Source organism: Lemur catta, chromosome 5 (genome assembly GCF_020740605.2).
Source record: "Lemur catta isolate mLemCat1 chromosome 5, mLemCat1.pri, whole genome shotgun sequence".
In the NCBI taxonomy this organism is placed as follows: domain Eukaryota; kingdom Metazoa; phylum Chordata; class Mammalia; order Primates; family Lemuridae; genus Lemur; species Lemur catta.
The window spans coordinates 71,848,845-71,868,007 of NC_059132.1; the positions used below are offsets into that span (position 1 = coordinate 71,848,845).

A 19,163-nucleotide genomic window follows, 5' to 3' on the forward strand; every position below is an offset into this window, starting at 1 on the left:
TGCATTTTCCACCCAAACCCATAATGTGTACAAATGATACCACTAAAATGGTCCTCTGTGAATTCATACACCACGCAACTCATTTAGGAAATGCCTTCAGTTTGGGTTTAAATTCATTCTGTGCAGTCTTTGCAGGGGCCTGACTTGTGTAGCATCCTCCCCTATCTTATACAAGTCAGGAAATGAAAATTTCTCTGTCTGAGATTTTAACGTTGGACTATTGAAATTTGTAATCCAAGGTACCAGCTCAGAAGACAAGGTTCCTGTAGAATTGTTCAATTTGTTATGCACTAAGTGGTGACTAAGAATGGCTTATAGAACCAGCAAATGCCTGGAAGGCGAGAGGTTGGACCCTGTGAAGCTGGTATGCTGTTCTGAGCTGTTCTTGATGCCGTTGGTTTATTCCTGGGCTCCTTAGGGATTAGGAAATCATTGTGGCTACCATCGAGGCGTTTGTCTTCCATTTGATCTAATTTTTTTTTTTTTTTTTTTTTGAGACAGAGTCTCACTTTGTTGCCTGGGCTAGAGTGAGTGCCGTGGCGTCAGCCTAGCTCACAGAAACCTCAAACTCCTGGGCTCAAGCGATCCTCCTGCCTCAGCCTCCCGAGTAGCTGGGACTACAGGCATGCGCCACCATGCCCAGCTAATTTTTTCTATATATATTTTTTAGTTCTCCAGATAATTTTTATTTCTATTTTTAGTAGAGATGGGGTCTCGCTCAGGCTAGTCTCGCACTCCTGCCCTCGAGCGATCCACCTGCCTCGGCCTCCCAGAGGGCTAGGATTACAGGCGTGAACCACCGCACCCGGCCTGATCTAATTTTGATTATTGTGTTTTCTAGTGGGGACAGCATTCCTCACTATGTATTATCTGTGGTTTACTTTAAGCATCTTTGGTTAAAAACCCCCACAACTTTTCAGGACAGGACACCCAAATACTCTCAGGCTGAACTGCAAATGTAATTTTGGATGTAATTTTATGGAATAATCAAGTAATGCCATATTTAGTTATTAGTGGTTAGTTTTTTCTTCTAGTTAGTTATAAATTATTAGTGGTTAGTTTTTTTTCTTCTCTATTTGTTTGAAATGTGATCCTTTTTCCCCCCAGGTGACAGTTCCAACCCTCCTAAGGAGGACACCCCTACCAGCAGTGTGGACTCCCTGTCCTCCCCATCGCCCACGACTGCAGCTGTGCATGGGCCTCTGGGACCAGACAAAAATCACCTTCTGGCGGACGGAGGGAGCCCTGGGGACTGGGCAGCCCCCATGTAAGTAACTGTGCTTCTGAGGGCAGGAGGCCAGGACTTCGTTTTGAGGTTTTACATGGCCAGCGGATGCTGAAGCTGTTAAATCTTAAGACTCTTGTTCTCTCATCAGTGGGGGCACCAAAGGGAGAAGGATTCATAAAGCAAAGCCTTCTTGCAGAGTGTCTCTGTGTCCCCAGTATGGAAGGGGTGGGTGGGTGCTACTTCAAGTCTGATCTTAGTTCAATTCATGGCAGTTTGGGGTTGTGCAAAGGAAATTTGTTTACTGTCCCCCTCAGGATGTTTTTCTGCTAGTTATGCAGCCTTTCAAGGATACGACAATGCGTGCACTGTGATGGACAGACTCTTGACTCTGTCACTCTGTCTCTATAGCATGATGTTTTAATTATATGAACTTCTGAGAGCTTTCTGCTAGCATTCTGCTCTATTTGGCTGCATAGCACCACACATAGTCGAGACTTGGTGGATGGTGAATCTTATTTTATCCTCTCAGTTTGGTTTTGTGCCAGGCATGTACACATCAGCTCAGGTCTATTAGAACAAATAATACAAAAGCAAACAAAATACCTTTATGTGAGGGCTTGTCTGGCTGTGTTGACCAAGGCTGTGGAGTGAAGCTGAATGGTGGGTGTGAGACATCAAAAGGGCATCACGTTTCAAACATGTGCTCAGAGAAGAGAAAACACCACTAATAATTACAAGGCATTACTTGATTAGTCAATCCAATTACATCCAAAATTACATTTATAATTCATCCAGAGAGTATTAAAAAAATTTTTTTAAGCCAAAGTTGCTTGAAATAAATTATAGATAATGATGTCATCTGACCCTCACTGGGCATTCTTGGGACTTTAAATGGATTGGAAAGTGTTCCTCAGATTACTTGGCTTTTTATAGTCACTGTGGGATCCACATGAAATCATTATGAACTTATTAAGTATTAAGAGAGGCTGGGAGACATTTGGCATGCTAAAATTTGGGGGTGACCTGAAGATTTGGAAAATCCGACTGAAAGTCCAAGTGTGGAAATATATTCTCCAGGTAATATTTCCCCCGCAACATTGTCATTTATATGTATTTTATATGCTGAAGATTGTGTATTGTGGATTTCAATTACATATAACTCAAATAGGCTTGTCACCTTTACTGTTCTTCCACAATAAAAATTCTCTTTCCCTTCAGTACTACAAGCAACAACAGCAGTAGTTACATAGGAACCCAGAATCTATAATCCTGGTTACACTGAAGGTGGAATTTAGCCAGTGTATGTGTATTTTAGTGAAAACCAGATGCCTAATTCTTCCTTTCAGTAAGTATATGTCACAGTCAGCGGGAAACAGTTTAGTCCGTCATCTTTCTTCCACAGTGGCTCTGCAGAAAAGTGACATTATGAGCCGTGGTACAGCCAATGCTCAATTCACAAAACATCCATGCCTGAAACAAGAAGAGCTTGATATTTTTCGTTATAAATCAAACTGGGAGTGAACTCCCCAGCTTTCTATTCATGCAGACTTTAAAATGTCATGAAAAGCACTCCAACCTTGAGAGGCTAAAAAGGGAGGAAGGAAAAGTAGTTGAAGCAAGTCTAGAAAGGAGCTTTTTGTTATAATGGAGGCCTCCTCCTACTTTAAGAACTTGATTGTTTTGTATGCAATGGAGGAAATACACCTGTGTTTCTTGACGTAGCTACTGGAATGTTTTCTTGTACTTTTTAAGGAATTCACTCGCTAGCATACATCAGTCCAGACTTACCACTGTGTTAGAAAGTTTGTATCTAGGTGAGGGCTCCCCCAACCCAAACACACATCAGAATCACCTGTGACGCTTGAGAAGCCCCACACAGCAGGGCCCCACCCAGAGCTCAGGATTCAGCAGGTCTGAGAAGGGGCCTAAGGGTCTGCATTTCTAACCAGCCCTCAGGCGAGGCTTGGTGAGCCCTGCTAGAGAGGACCGTCTCCTGCTACCCCACGGTTCTAAGCGTGTGTTGATTGCAAACGGCTTCTTTCAGGAGTGTGATTAGGATACATGATTTCTCTCCCTGTTGTTTTTTAAAACATTCTTCTAGGGCGGTGTGCTTCCTGTCCTTCCAGTAGCCCTTGTGTGCTTCCCACGTACTTTGATTCTCTCTGCCTGAAATACCTCTCTGCTTTTTTGTTCAAGGCAATCCTGACCTATCTCCAGGGTCTAATTTTATCTTCATCCCCAGGAAGTGTCCCCTCATACTCTAGTCTACAGGGAGCCTCTAAATAATACCTTTCTCTGCTGGTACCTGTTCCTTGGCATTAAGAAATCCAAATTTGTCTTTGTGTACTAGTATTATTTGATATCTATATTTTAAGCGTATCTGTCTATCTAATTTTTCCCTTACCCCAAGCTAGATCATAAGATGCTTAATGATAGGAATTGGATCTTATACTCTTTGAACTTCTTTATGATATTGATAGGTAATTACTTATTTGAATTACGTATTTATAAAAATACCTTTCTTTTGGAAATCCCATTTCTTTCCCTATGTCATCAAATCTCTTAGGCTACTGTGTTTGGTTTCTGATCCATCATCCTCCCTCCTCATAAATAAAGATTATTAATAAAAACTCTTCTTTGAGAAATTCCACAGAATTAATCTCATCATTTTCTCCTTACAGCATTTTTCTGTGTTTCCTTAGCAGGTATAACTTTAGTTCCCACTGTGTGTGTGTGTTCTCTTCTCCTCTTCCCCCCTTCATCTCTGCATACAGCTGTGCAGTGTGGAATATGGTAGGTTCTAAGTAAGTTCTCATTAAGATCCCCTTTAACCAAAGTCACTACGGGGTCATGAAAAGGAGGTGCTGCCTGCACTGCTAGCTCAGGTCTTGAGGAATGTAGTTCAAATGTATGTGGATCACATAGGACTGCAGTCGACCTGTTGCACAGAAATGCTGTAATCTTGGCCACCGGGAAGCAAATTTGTAGAGGAAAACCTACAGCAGCCGTGGTTCTGGTATAGGCAGCGTGTAGATACAGCTATGGTCTCTGACAGGTAGAAAACAATGCAGCAGAATTGGATTTCCAGGGTTTCTGCTGATGTTTATGACTTGTGGGTATTATTCACTGCAGTCAATCAATCTGGAGCTATTACTTACCTGTGCACTCAGTAAGGGGATGGGTGACTTCATTGCCAGTGAAGAATTGCTAGCTCAGTCTCCTTGGAGGACATTACATCATAGGTCAAAGTATTTCAAATGTTCCAAAGTCATTTTCCCCCCAATAAAGTAGTTTTCTCTAAACAGGTTTTCTGCCATTGTAACTGATGGAACCAGGTCCCTGACAAGTAATCCTCTTAGATTCTCTGCCACAAAAGAAACTCTCTTCTAGGAAATATCAGGAATTGCAATCTGCCTCCTCTGTAGATTTCAAATGAAAAAGGGGACACCCCCTCTTCTGCTAGCACATTCTCAAATTCAAGATGGCAGAGTCTTGGAATAGCTTTGTCTAGCTGGTTGTCTGTGCCCTGAGGTGCATCTCATCTGTGCCTGGCAGGCCTGGAGGGCAGTAGGTCCCTCTCCCCGACCCACTGAGCCCCTTGCCTATCTTTATCCTGCCCTTAAGGTATTTCTAAAGCATTTATTCCAGCTACTGCCTTAAGCTGCTACTGTGCCGCAGAGATTCGTGCCTATCCAGACTTGATATCAGTTATTTAAAACTGAGTACCCTTTTACTCCCAAACGTAGCCTTGTGCACCTCTTCCATATACTTTTTGTGCACTCTCTGGTAACCATTTTAATTCTTGTAAATGAAATAACTTACTTCCTTTAAATTGAGCAAACAAATAGAGGTCTCCCAGAGACATCCACTTGGCATTTCAAATTGCTTGACTGTTGGTTCCATGATTGCTTTTCAGGAAGTCGATGAATTTTGCTGGGAGATACCAAAGTAGCCCTTCAATGGGATTTGTGGCTTAGGATACTGCCATAAACCATGAATGATTTGCCTAAAGTTCAGAAGAATAATCATTTTAAGCAATTTTAACAGATTTCTCTGAAATTTGGCACATACTTAGAAATTATAGGGTAGCAGTCATTGTCAAACTTTGTCTCTATCCCCTCCCTTCCCCCTTTGTCCTTCCTCCTTCCCTCTTCTCCCCCTTCAGAGGGGGCTGCCCTGTGGGCAAGGGCGGTCAGTTCGCCCTGGAAGTCGGTGTCTTAATATTTCTACCTGTTTTACTGTGATTATTATCTCAGAAGAAGAAAATAGGGAATTTATTTTTTAAAAGGTCCTTTTTTTGGTTGCATATCTGCTTTTTTGCTAACTTGACTAAAATGAACACGTACAGCTTTTGTAATAGGGAGAAAAGTTATGTAAATTTAGGATCAGGAGAGGGTGATCCATTAACCCAAAGGAATGACTTGCCTGGTATGAGAATGTGCAGCATCTTTATTGGCTACTAGGAAAATCATTTCCTAATAAGGTTGGCAGCTTTTCTCTGCTTACCTGTCAGTTGGCCCTGGCTACAGAGTGTGGTGGGTTCCGCTGACTGAGATCTCTAGCACGTGGAAGGATGTGCTCTCCGGCGCTGGCCACTGTGAAGAATGAATCAGGGCCTGGTACCCACTCCCATACCTGAGGGAACAGCTGGGTCGCTGGGTGGGGTCAGAAAGACAGAGGTCTAAGATAGCTCCAATCTAAGGCAGAACAGGGCCACGTGAGCAGGGGCAGCAGGTTGCCTTGCTGTGAGCCCACCACACCTTTTAAATTCTGCTCAGAGGTTAGCTCCTTTCTGTACCTCTTGGGTCTGGGGATTTGAAGGAGTAGAACCTTTTGCTTTAGCAGAGGCTGGTGGTTTGAGGTTGTAGAGAAGGTTTGACTAGATGCAGGAAAAGTTTGAATAGATAGTTACCCTCTTCCATTTCTCAGACCAGAGACTGTGGAACATCAAGGAAGGTGGGCTATTGGAGTTTGTCTCAGCTGCTTTGTAAATGATATTTCATCTTAATGCTTGCATCAGCTGGGGTGGGGGGAGATATATCGTAGTCTTTAAAGGTAGGGAAACAAGGGCACAAAGTGCAGGAAAATTGGCCCACGCCACACAACTAGTAAAGGACAGATGGACCCTCGATCTTTCTGCCCCAGTTGACCTGTGGTTCCATTAGACTTATTTTACTGTAGAGATCCAAATTGTCTAGTTGCATATGGGGACAGCATCTGAATTGTGGGTATCCTCCCCGACCTACCTCGATTCGGAAACCCAGCGAGACAGCCGCGCTGCCAGCCGGTCGGTGCCCTTGCTTTGAAGAAGGAGCGCTGACCTTACATTAAGTCATGTGGCCGTGGTTTATAATTATCTATGGGGAATAAACACTTGAATCTGGTTGCTGCACATTCATCATCCAACACCTTGGCTGAGATTTGGGGAGGAGCTGAGAGACTTGGCAATTTGATATTCGCCACAGGGCAGCAGCCATAATCTTTTTATGAGTAATGTGATATTCAGTCGTCTCCCTTCAGCTTCAGTAAAGCTCTAGAAGCTAATCACAGGGCCTGTGTACTTGGCCATGGACCGTAAATGTCTGTTCACATTCAGTTTGGAGGTACCGCTTTGGTCCTGTGTATCTCCTTGAATTCTTCTGTCCACCTGTGTGCAGACATTATGCCACACTAATCGCCTGGCACCTTAAGTCCTTTGGTATATGTCCATCATGGCTTGCTGGGGGTATTCTTGGTATTTGTGCTGTGTACTTGGCACTTGTTTGTGGCCTTAATTCATGTCTTCCTTTGCTGTACTGTAGCGACACATTCTGAAATTTAGTGGGTTTTTTTTTTTAAGCCAGAATGTTGGTTGTCCGTATAACTTTAAAAATCCATCATAAAAAGTTGACTTTCTAAAATAAAGACACATGTCCACATTTTGTAGTGGCTTTTCTACTGCTTAAGACTTTAAAAATAATTAAGTCGTGCATTAGTCTTGCTTTGTTTTTGTTTTGGTTTGTTTTGTTTTAGTTTCATTGGTTTTTGTTGTTACAGTAAAGATTTTCTTACTTGCTGCCATTTGTTTTAATTTATTATCCACTGTTCATGAACTGGTTGGCTGTGTCTCAATATCTAAATTAGGCAGGAACCTCATGAGCTCTCTCTGTAAGTAGGAGACAGTTTATATTGGGGAGAGCACTGATATCTGAGTCAAGCAGGCCTGGCTTTGTGTCCACATTCTGCCTCTTAAAACCTTGGAGACCTTATATAAGTTCTTTAAGTAAACCAAGACTTAGCAAGATTATCTATAAAAGGGGAAAAATACCATTTGCCCCCTGGAGATGGTTGTGAGGTTTCAAGAGACCACATGTAATAAAACCCAATCACTGCTCCCCTGGGAGCTCTAGGCAGCCACCTGCCGGGATTTTCCTTCCCTCTGAGTAATTTAATATTCTTAGTTTAACTTGACCTTAACTTCCTGGTTCATCAGTTACATAATCTCGTCACTAAATAGCTCAGGGAGATAACCTTTCTGGTCTTGGAGAAGCCCTAGACGTTGTCCTGAGGTTGTGTTGTTTTTAGCAGTTACTGTAGTTGCTCCAGGAGGACTCGGCTCGGGCTCCTCTCCCAGCCTGTCTGTTTGGGAATCTCCTTTGTAGACGTCTCTGCGAATAAGCCCTTGGATATCACATGATCAAAGACTGGGGAACCCACGGGGACCCAGCCAAACCTGTAAATTGTTCTGAGCAATGTGGGTAGCTCACCTATCCTAAGAGGCAACCCAGCAATCCGTTCTGTGAGTAACTAGACGATTTTTTGCAGCAGAGTATGTCTGCACCCCTTTCGAGCTGTGCTTGGCCCTGTGCTAGATGTTCAGCCCTCACATCGAGGGGCCACTATTTTCCACACAAGGATGGAGCTGGTGGAAACATTGCTGTCAGTGACCTTACAGGGCTAACAACCCTCCGACCTCTCATGACTCATCGTTTTCTGAAATGAAGTTATCACTCTTCTTCTGTTCAGCTAGCACGCTAAAGTTCAACCTTCTTACCTGGTTCCACAGGGGTCATCTGGAAGGAAGAAAAATGGGATTACAGGAGTACTCTTTGAGTGGAAGCTTGGTCAGGGATGTAATTCTAAGACTGTTCTCTTATAGCCAAACCAAGAAAATGCTTGCCCTGACAGTGAACTTTGTCAGATGCCTGGATGGTGGTGTCCTTTCTTGTTAAAGGAGGAAGCCCACGCAGGAGCCTCAGCATCCCACAGGTTGAGGACTGAGTGTTAAGCGTGGCTGTGCCCTCTTCCGCGGGGCTGGAGGGATTTCCTGCAGTGCTGTTCCTCTTCCCCCTGCCCACACATGTGCAAGAGATATTTTTTCCTCAAGGGTGAACGAGTTATTACTTTTACATGCCGGCTTGCTGCATTGGCTGGCTCTCCCTCCTGCATGAGAGGTGATCTTGAGCAATCGAAGAAAATTGCTGCTGCAGTCAAGCGCTGGGCATTTGCGGGTCAGCGCCGGCCTGCACGGGGAGCCCTGTGCCACACGGCCAGTGAAGAGTGAGGAGCGGGCAGGGGGAGCTTCTCAGGCCCTGGGGAGTTGGCCGTCCTCATTGTCTTCATCTCCTGCGTCCCCACCCCCCAACCAAGTGGTTTCTCATTTGGTCCATGTAAACCAGGGGTAAGCAAACTGTGGCCCACTGCCACCCATCTTTGTAAATAAAGTTTTATTGGAACACAGCTACACTCAGTTGTTTGCATTGTGTCTGTGGCTGCTTTTGCCCCATGGTGGTGGCAGAGCTGAACAGTTGCGAGAGACACCGTAAGTCCCGCATAGCCTAAAGCATTTACTATCTGATCCTCTGCAGAAAAAGTTTGCCAACTTTGATGTAATCTATAATCAAAGCTCACCTGTTTGGAAGAGCCCACATTTCTTAAAATCCAGTTTCAAGAAGTGCAGTTAACCACTAAGTGTTGTTCCAGAATGGGGGGGAGTGCAGGTGATTTTAAAATATAACTAACTTTCATGCATCTTTTCTTGTCATTAAACCAGCCAAAAGTTTTCCTTACGGGTTTTGGATGCCTTCAAGTAAGGTCTCTGTTGTTTCAGTGATTACAAATTTTATTTGGGGTTGTTCTTTTTATAACCGATCATTTAAAATAAAATGTTAGTTTTGAAGTAGTTTTAGATTTACAGAAAAGTTACAAAGATAGTGCAGAGTTTCCAGAGCCCCTTCTCCACCCTCCCTGCCCTGGTTAACATCTTACAGAACCCTGGCACCTTTGTTAAAATATAACATCAGCATTGATGTGGCACTGCTACCTACAGACTTTGTATGGATGTCACCAGTTTTTCCACTAATGTTTTTTTTTTTTTTCTGTTCCAGGATCTAATCCAGGATAACACATTGCATTTAGCAACTTTTTTTTTTTTTGAAGAAGGTGACATCCACTTGATATCTTTCTAATTTTTTCCCTTTGCATAACTTATTTTGCTATCTTTTGGTAAGGAAAATGATTAGTTAGTAATGATGTAACCTTGGAGATCAGAAGTGAGATCTGGCTCAGGAATACGAAATAGTAATGAGGGCTTTGTTTACTGAGTGCTTACTATGCTCCGGCCTCTGCTACATGCTTGACATCTGTCATCTCAGTTGAACCTTGCAGTGGCCCAGCCTGTTCATAATTGCTTTCTCCATTTCAGCTGAGGAAACGGAGGCTCGGCCAAGTTTCAGTTGTGGGCGACTGTCAAGTGCAGCCTTCTGCTGCAGGCCAGCCTCTGGGGGCACTCTTAAGTCATTCTCTTCCTTCTCTCCCTGGCCTCTAGCCAGTGAGAAATAGCCTTTCTTTTATTCATAAAAAGAGGAACAAGCTGAGGGAAGTTAAGAAACTGCAAATGGGCACATAGCCAGCAGTGGCAGTGCTGGCTTTGGGACTCGGGTCTGTCTGGAGAGGGGCAGAACATGCACTTGTAATTTGCGTGCTTAAAATCCTCCAGTTGCCCTTCTGTGCCTTTAGTGTGGGATCCTGGATTCCGCCTCCTGAGTATCTCTGTACTCACCTCTCTCTCCATTCTTCCTCTGTTCTGTTCCAGTCACTCAGGAGGACTTGAGGGTATGAGCTATGTGCTGTCTTGTCAAAACGGGGTTTCCTACCAACAGGACCTTGAGTAAGTTGCTTTTACCTTCCTGAGATGTCACCTGTCTGCTCTTATGTAATGTGGAATGATAGGGTTGTTGGGAGTGAGTGGATTTGTGTTTGTGAACAGTGTCTGGCACAGCGCTAGACTGTGTACAGCTGTGCCTCACACGAGCCTGGGTGTGGGGAAGTGATGTGAGGATGACTGGCCCTATTGGCTTCGGCATTAGCTCAGTGCAGACACCGCCTCCTACAGGAAGTCTTCCTGGATGCCCTAATGAGTGTTACATGATTTCTCCTCTGTTCCTCTGGGGACTCAGGCAGATCTCTGCATGGCACTTGTGGCACTGCATTATGATAATTAATGGGCATTCTCCACTCACTTGGCTGGACAGCAGGTCCAGGGACTAGCACAGGGCCTGACAAGTTTTCAGACCCATCATGAGCAGACGGATCCATTTTGAACCCTTCTAATGGGCAGCAAAGACCTCTGCACCCCACCCTGTGGATTATGGTGACTTTCTTGTCTTCTCTCCATTGCTGTTCTCCTTTGGGGTGCTCATTTGGAACCAAACAATGCACTTGCTGTGGAATTCTCCCTCTCCTGGCATTTAAGGAATATAACTGTGGCGTTCATCTGAACGGAGATTTTCCTATAATACACAGATCTACAATATTTCCTTCTGTCTTTATTAACATTTCCAAACACTTTTGCCCAGGACAGCTGTTCTAGACTTATGCAGTACGTTTCCCAGACTGGCGCGAAAGATCATTTCACTAATGTGTTCGCTTCTGCTCAGAGACCTTGCAAATGAAGTTTTAAAATCTTCCATTCCAGCGCAGACTTCTGATTTGATTCCGATATCATATAACCAGAGTCACATATCTTGGTATTTGGGGGATTTAGTCACTTAAAATAAGCAGTCATTTCTTTTCTTGATATGTATTCTCCCTGCTCTATCCCTTCGAATTTTAAATTGCACTCAGTGTTCAAAGAGCCTGGAATCGGGTGCTTGTGTCAGCAACACTGCCTAGAGCCGGACCTGTCTGTGTTATTGCAAGAAATGTTTGTTAGACGCAGGACTTCTCTGGTGACCGGTGCAGCTGGTGTTGGGTTTTAACAGTGAAGGCCCTAACCCCCCTTCCTCTTTCTGAAACGTTCATCCTCTTCTGCTGCCAACGAGTTTTTAATATGCATGGAGTGTAGAGTCTGGTACTGAAGAAGATTGGATCACAGTTTGAGCCAGAAGCAGCATGGACTGCTGATTTGTTACATTTTATAAAAATAAACTCTGCAAAGTGTACACAGATACAGCCACTGTCATAATTTCATATTTTGGGGTTGATTCCCCGCCCCCCTCCCCATAAAAGCTATATGGTCTTTCCCTGAAATTCAGGCCTGTTTTTCCAGAGCAGGAGTATTGGTTCTTTTTACAGAAGAGCATTTCCTCACACAGATCGGATTCCGTTCCCTGCCCACTGGGTTCCCCAGCCGCTCCTCTGCCCCACCCAGCACAGGACCCTTCTCTGTTGCCTTGGGAATAGCCAGGTAGATTTTCACGATAAAGTGTTTTCAGGAACGTGTTTCTGAGTGAGCAATTTGAAATCTTCATGTGTTTTCAGTGAAGCACTCTTGTTTCCATCTGCCCCCTTTCTTTGAGAAGCGAACAGTTCCCCTGGAAGGAAGGTGCTGATGTTGTTTCTTTTGCACTGAAGATGGAGAGGAGTCCTGCTTCAGGAGAAGATTTTTGCAGTTAAGTGTGTTGAATCAGGAAGATGGTGAACAGATATTAGTAGTTCTCTTTAATTTATTTCTGTATTGGTAAATGTGGTTTCTGAGCTTTTTAGGAAGAGTTGACTTCTTTCGCCATTTTTACAAACCACAAGTCGGCTTTCAAGAAACATGTGGCACTTAGGTACTTTTTTGTAATTGGTCAGTTGCTCAACATTCAATAGAATCCGGTGGTTTGTGCTCACGCCAGTCTTAATCAAAAATCTGTAGTTAAAGGGGCAGCAGGAAAAAGGAAATAGATTTAAAAACTACTTAAATTTGGGAAGTGGTAGGAGAGGACTCTCAAAATATTTCATTATGTTGTAGCACACAATGAGCTTTTTATTCTTACGCCACCAGTCATTTTTGATCTTTATCCCGGAAACATTCTCAGCTGGGGTTCTCCCCTGAACCACAGAATACAAAAAAATGATCTTAGTGACTATTTCCTCAGTTCTCCCAAGGATGATACTGTTAAGAACTAAGGAGAATCTGAAATTTACCTGCTTGCAAGCTGCTAAATTAGCCTGCCGTGGTTTCAGGGATGCTGGCAGAAGGCATGGGACTCCTGGTCAGAGCCACAGGACTCTACTGATTACAGCAATAACAGTATCAGCATCTTCCTGGACCAGTTCCCTGAGTCTCAATTCTCACAAGATGATGAGACATGGGCCAGGTGACACCTGCATGTCAAATGTTACAAGAGAGGGACCTAGAGCTTAGAAAACCCAAATCTTTTATAATGGGTAAAGCCTGCTTTGAGAGAGAGAGAATATGTATGAGAGTGAATCTCTGTCTTCCAAGGCTGTTTGCCTTACAAATATCTTAGGAAAAATAGTCCAGAATAAAGGCAACCAGTTCCTCTGGCTCACTAGATGTGCAGAAATGTGAGAGAGCCAGGGAGCACCGTCCCCCAACAGTTCTGTGACTAGAACCATTCTAGACGTATAGGAGAATGGTTAATTCATTACGTACCCGGATGCCTTAGTGTGCTCAGTTCTCTCCTAGAGCCCAGGCTGAGGGAAAACTGCTAGACCCTGCCTACAGGGCATTCTGAAATATCTAGTATTCCTTCAAGATGTTTTCAATAAGGGAAAGAGAATATCAGAAACCCTCTTTTGCAACTAATATTCTACTGCTTTTTGAGAAAATATAGGCATTATATTTCAAAGACTTAAATATGTTTTTAAAAATCAGATTCTTCTTATAACAAAATTACCCACATTTGGGCAAGTAGGAGATGGTTATATAATGAAGCTGATATTTACCAGTTTTTGCCTTCAAACCAATATGGGCCATTTGCTTCGGGGAAACACCTGTGAAACATCCCATCGTCTGACCTTGACCACCGGAGGTGTGAACTCAGTCCGAGACTCGAGTGTATTTATTTAGCCCTCACCTCATCCCCACTCGCTTCCAGCCAACATGCCTGTGAAAAGTTTCCTCTATCCAAGCGGCTACGCTGCTGTTTGCCAGACCTGGCTGTGCCGCCCGGGTCTCCTCTTTCCCCCACGGGACTTCCTGCCTCGTCTCCATAGAGACGTACGTTTGTGCCACTCCTTAGGAATATCCCAGCTCACGGTGTTTGAGCCCGTGTGGGGTTCTGAAATCCAAAGAAGTATCTAGCCGAGGCTTCTGAGAAACTGGGGAACTCAAATATGGAAAACTAAGTTTAAATGGGAAGCCTGGAAGGTTATCTTGGTGAGCTGGTTAGTGCCGGATTACATAGCGTGTATATATGTTAAACAGCAACCAGAAGATCTCAGGAAAGAGACTCGTGCTAAGAACTTGACCCTGGACAAGGACTGCTGACTCTGAGTTCCTGGTTTGGGACGAGCTGGAGAAAGCCGAGCTAAGGACAGGCCGCCCCTCCCCTTGTGCACCTGCCATTACAGCAGTTCTCACTTGATGAAAACGAAGGGGTATGTTCCCTTCACACGGACACAAAAACCCAAAACGCTGAGGGTTTTTTTTTTTCCTTAAAGATGTAAGGATTAAGTTGACAATAGCTATAAAATTTATGACCTTTATTTGTCAAGGGCCATATAAATATGGTCACATTGTTACTTTATCTTCATCCTGTCGCTGTCCTCCCTCTGAGCAGATGGATGGCTGTCATTTACTCACCTGACTATTTATGACTCTGAGGAATCGGTGGGGGTGTGGCCAAACAGCTCATCTTCCACACCGCCGTGCTCCAGGCACCTGGAGTAATTGCTGGGAGATAACGTGGCAGTTGTTTGTCTTCCTGCAGCCTTAAATTCCCTGCCGGAGCTCCACTCACCCTGTCCTCTTTCCTTCCTCATTAGTAAGACAACATTAAAGTTTTTTTTTGTTTCGGGGTTTTTTTTTTTTTTTTGTGCTGAAGAGCTGAGTGACTTTTGTGGCTGGTGATACAGATCACTTTAGGATTTTATAGGTATCTTGGCTTGGGATAAAATAGGTTTTATGACTCTCAAATGAATGGCTGGAGAGGGCAACTGTAAATTTGTTCTTCAAAAAATGTTTTTTAAAAAATGGCTCCCCTTTTTTCTGGCCAAAGGATAGGAAACGTACTGTGTATTAACTATGTACCAAGTCAATAATGCACCAGATTTATAAAATTCAATTTCAGTTTTGGAACTTCTAAATTGGTTGCTCAGATGCTGGTTGAAGGCCTCACATCCTTATCACTCTGCCTGGCTTTGTGAGGTGTAGAAAAAGGAGTTAAAGTCCTGATCATGCCACAAAGGCAAGACAAATACCTGAAGGTGTCAGAGGACAACCAGCGCCAGCCTGCCTGTTCATCTGTTGGTGTCACAGGCCATCAGAGAAGGTGTGCGGGTTGGAGAGGCCACAGGAGGAGTTTTGAGCGGGAGCTATGGAAGGGCTGGATTAGAGGAGGCAGAGGGAGGGGGAGAGCCTGAGAGGAAGGGGGACCCCCAGGAAGCAGAGCTGCGGGCAAACAGGTGACTGCTAGGACAGGTGGGCGGGTGAGAGCCAGTTCTTGGGGAGACACGTTGGGTAGGTCTGGTCATGGGTTGCTGAGTGCGGCTGCTCTGGAGGAATGGAGCCAGACCACACTGGTAATGAAGAACATGGCGTGTGTTCTGCTACAGAAGAAAGAATCAAAGATCATGCTCAGGAATGTGGAAGGACCAGGAAGCTGCTCATGGAAACTAGTGTTAGCTGAAGAGGGTGAATTTGAGGTGAAGGGCCTCTGGGCATAGCCGACCAGGAGTATGTAGGTGTTGAAAATGTCACTGGATGAGACAAGAAACTTTCAGCACCGTGCTTTTAAAGGGAACTAACTGCTTATACCATGGCCACAAGCCTCCAGTTGTGAGATAATGGAAGGTTAATTCCGATCCCTCCATCTTTACGGGCCACTCCAGGGGTCTGTTCACTGACCTCTTTACATTAACTCTTTTTTTTAAAATTTGGAAATATTAAGGAAGCTCAAGTCACCAAAGATTTTTGCTGTTCATTGGTTTCTCCCCTGAACTCTAGTCTTTGGTTCTCTCTAGATCGATCCTGAATCCTAGTGACTTTTTTTTTTTAGTTGCCATGTGTATGACTAAGTGAAAGAACTTAAAACGTGAAAAGGCCATGTGTTGTGTTGATCTTTTGCAGCTGCAAGTCATGGGCTTGACTCTAGATTCTTGTGACTTTCCTTACAAGCAGAAGAAATGAATACCTTGGAAGTCCCAGTCACCTCTTTGAGCCATTAGACTCTGGTTTTCTAATGAATGAACTGTTATGTGCAGGGCTGGACTAGATAGATCTTCTCCAGAAAGCTGGAGAAGTACGATGAGATGGCTCCAGTTTGGGTTGTAGCTAGTTTTGGGGTTATTGGTATCTGTAGTTTGGGCTATAGCCCTGGAAGGATGCAGGGAAGACTCTGTCCCTGTTGTCTGGGGACATAAGGGAGCTGGCATTCTAGCCATGTAGGATTGGGTGTTAGACATTTGGTTTTCTGTGCCTTTTTACTACTAATCCTGTCCTATAAACTTCTCCCCTTAGCCCAAGTCAGACCCGGTCACCTATGGTCCAGTGGCTTAACCCGCAGTCTCCGACCACGCCGAGCTCTAACTCAGCTGTTACTCCTCCTTCACCCAGGTTGTCCCCTTTCCCCGTCTCTCCTGCCTCCGTAGTGGACAAGCCTCCTGAAAGGTACGTGGTTTGGAGTGTGATGCGGAATACGGTGGCGGCACCCAGAAGGGGCTTGGTAAACTGGAGCAAGTTCTTGTGTTCTCTGCTGGAAAAGGCTCGCCCAGGTTCCCCTGGCATCCTGGACTTTGTGGACAACATTTATAACCTTGTTTCGGGCTATGCCTTACTCAGTTTAATAGCAAGTATGTTCTTTGGAGAAATTTGCCTTATGTGAAACCTGCTTGAACCTACTCTTTTTGGTGTTGGTTGTGCATTTATGAAACTATTTATTTTGGAAGAACTTCCTGTGCATGGATATAAAGCATCATCTCTGTTTTATAGGAAGGCAGACTGGCACTGGAAACACTAATTTCCACAGCAAATGGCCAGGTCTCTAGAGGACAAAGATGGTGGCCTTTAGCAAGCCTGTCCACCTGGTGGCAGCTGAGGTGCCACTTACTATCTATCAGAGGCTTCCCCTACTCCCCAGTGCGGTGGGACATTTCCTTCTGCTCCGGTTGGATCTGGCTAAAAGCACAGTTTCCATCTTTTCCCAGGGCGGCCTTTTCCCACAAGGGCTCAGAGGATGTTTTGACAGATGGTGAGGAGCTGAGCCTGGTGTGCCTCTGGGGGTGAGGGGGTCTAAACACAGAGGCCCGGAGTAAAAACAAGCCCCTTCCAGAGTGGGGTGGGGGGCAGGTCGTCATCCCAGACGGACTTGGGTCAGTGGTGCATTGCCCACCCAGCCTGTTCAGTGTGGCTGTGCCTCTTCCCTGCGCTGGCTGGCCCGTGTCTCCAGAATGCAGTGCTTTTCCTAACAGAGCAGCTGAAGTGCTTGGAAATAAACATGCCCCATGGCTCTGACAATGCTGAGTGATGGGGACGGCGTCTCACCAGGCAGGGAGGAGAATTAGGTGAAGTGGTTCAGTGACAGCTTCTCAGAGAGGCTCCCTAAGGAATGGTTTGCATTTGAAACCCATCATTTACTGGAAAATCAAGTGCCGGGTGGCTTTGCCTGGTGTTCACTTCCCTGTGTTCATTTTTTTTTTTTTTTTGGGAAGGACTTGCCCCACTGGTAACACATAAATGAGATTTGGGAAGTGGGGTGGGGGGACGGTGAGGGTTCTCTCTCCCAGTTGTGCATGTTTTCATTTGTGTCTCTCCTGCTCCCCTGCAGCGTTACCAGTCGGAAGGCTCGCGCCGTGTACCCGTGCGAAGCGGAACACAGCTCGGAATTGTCTTTTGAAATAGGAGCAATTTTTGAGGATGGTAAGTGTTAGTGGGAGCTTTGCGGTAGGCTACATTCTGTCACCCCGGAATATCTACAACACCGAACAGTCACTGATGGTGCCCCAGTTGGGAGGGGTGCATCTCTCCCTGACACTTTGGACCGGAGGGAGCTGGGGTGTTTGGCTCCCGGATGCTGAACTCCAGGGGGCCATGTGTGCGGCTGCAGTACCACTCTGTCCTCCTCTTGATTGTCCTCCAACCCTTCTAACTCTCGTGGGTCTTCATTCAGGGCATCTTCCTCCTGATGGGAAGAAGCTAGTGCCACTTGCAGGGAAGAAATATTTCTGATTTGCCTCCTTTGTTTTCTTTGTTCTCCCAGAGTCCCCAACCAAGCCTCCTAAATGTTTCAGGTTGGCCAAATCTGAGTTATCAGAGAAGAAATACTATGTTCAAACCACGATGATTTCTGTTTCCCTTACCAGTTTTGTGCTTTCCATTTTTGACGATTTAAACAGTGTGTGAATTCTCCAGATATGGATATTGACTTTGCATATTCAAACAAGGGTGTAGATTTTTGAATGTTTAATATTCATACGGAAGCATTTAGGAGCCATGCCTGGTTTAATATTTCAAAAAGTTCTCCTATGGTTCAGTTTATGTATTCCCCTCCCTCTGCCTTGATTTCTTCCCTCACTCCCCAGTCCTTCCTGCTCATTATGAAATTCACTGGTTGCTGTGGAAACCGTGATGTCATGTGTGGGTGGAGCTCCCCAGAAGAGTTCTGGGGAAGCAGTGGGAACCTTAGATGCTTGCAATGGAATGGTTGATTAGCCAGAATGTTTGGAATTTATGGAATATATCGACACGAGGCACAGTGGTGTATTGTCAGTAATGCAGCATTTGCTGACGATTGTTTTACAGAAAGCAAGTTGCCTCATTTAGAATAGATTTCTATATGTGTGCGACAAGTGCTCTTGAGAGCCAGAGACTCTGTGTCAGAAAACAAACAACAAAACCCCACATACAACAGAAGGATATACTTTGTTGAGAAATTTTGTTCTTGGAATAGAAGCAAGATCATTCCTTTATCACCATAACATACACACATACGATTTTGCCAGGAAAGTGTGGTCAAATAGCCACCCTGCTCCAGGCCTGTCACATGTTGGCACACCGGCTGCCCAAAGGGGAAGCTGAGATGGTAGTATTGAAACTCACCCATTTGAGTAATGATGATGAATTTTTATTTTGTGTGATTAGATTTGTTTAGAAGCCTCTGAAATCCCTTGCACAGTGTGGTTTGTGAGATAGCTACCTTGGTAGAAGGTATATCTATTTGGATGCCTTAGGCTGTGAGTAACAAAGACTGGCACAACTGGCTAAATCAATCACGAAAGTGGATTAGCTAAAGCTGGGTGTGGTGGCTCATGCCTGTATTCTCGGGTACTCGGGAGGCTGAGGTGGGAATATTGTTTGAGCCCAAGAGTTCGAGGCCAGGCTGGGCAACATAGCGAGACACCAGCTCACACACATAAAAAAGGATTAGCTTTACAAAATAAGAAGTCTGAAAGTAGGAAGCTCCAGGGTTGATTAATTCATCTTCTCAAAGATGTCATCAAAGACCAAAGTATTTCCATCTCTTTGTGTTCAGCCTGTGGACTTGGGCCTCTGGCTGGTTTCTCTGGG

General features: G+C 44.7%; 1 protein-coding gene across 3 annotated transcripts in view; it reads left to right on the top strand.

The window, feature by feature from the left end:
• ARHGAP10 (Rho GTPase activating protein 10) overlaps nt 1–19,163 on the top strand; it is a 277,640-nt gene that overhangs the window by 250,084 nt on the left and 8,393 nt on the right. For 2 of the 3 annotated variants that reach the window (XM_045552099.1, XM_045552101.1), the window contains 4 exons: nt 1,108–1,267; nt 10,302–10,376; nt 16,119–16,268; nt 17,425–17,516. In XM_045552099.1, the coding sequence (XP_045408055.1) occupies nt 1,108–1,267; nt 10,302–10,376; nt 16,119–16,268; nt 17,425–17,516 (477 nt within the window). The remainder of the gene's footprint in view (nt 1–1,107; nt 1,268–10,301; nt 10,377–16,118; nt 16,269–17,424; nt 17,517–19,163) is intronic. The other variant, XM_045552100.1, reaches the window with a different exon arrangement.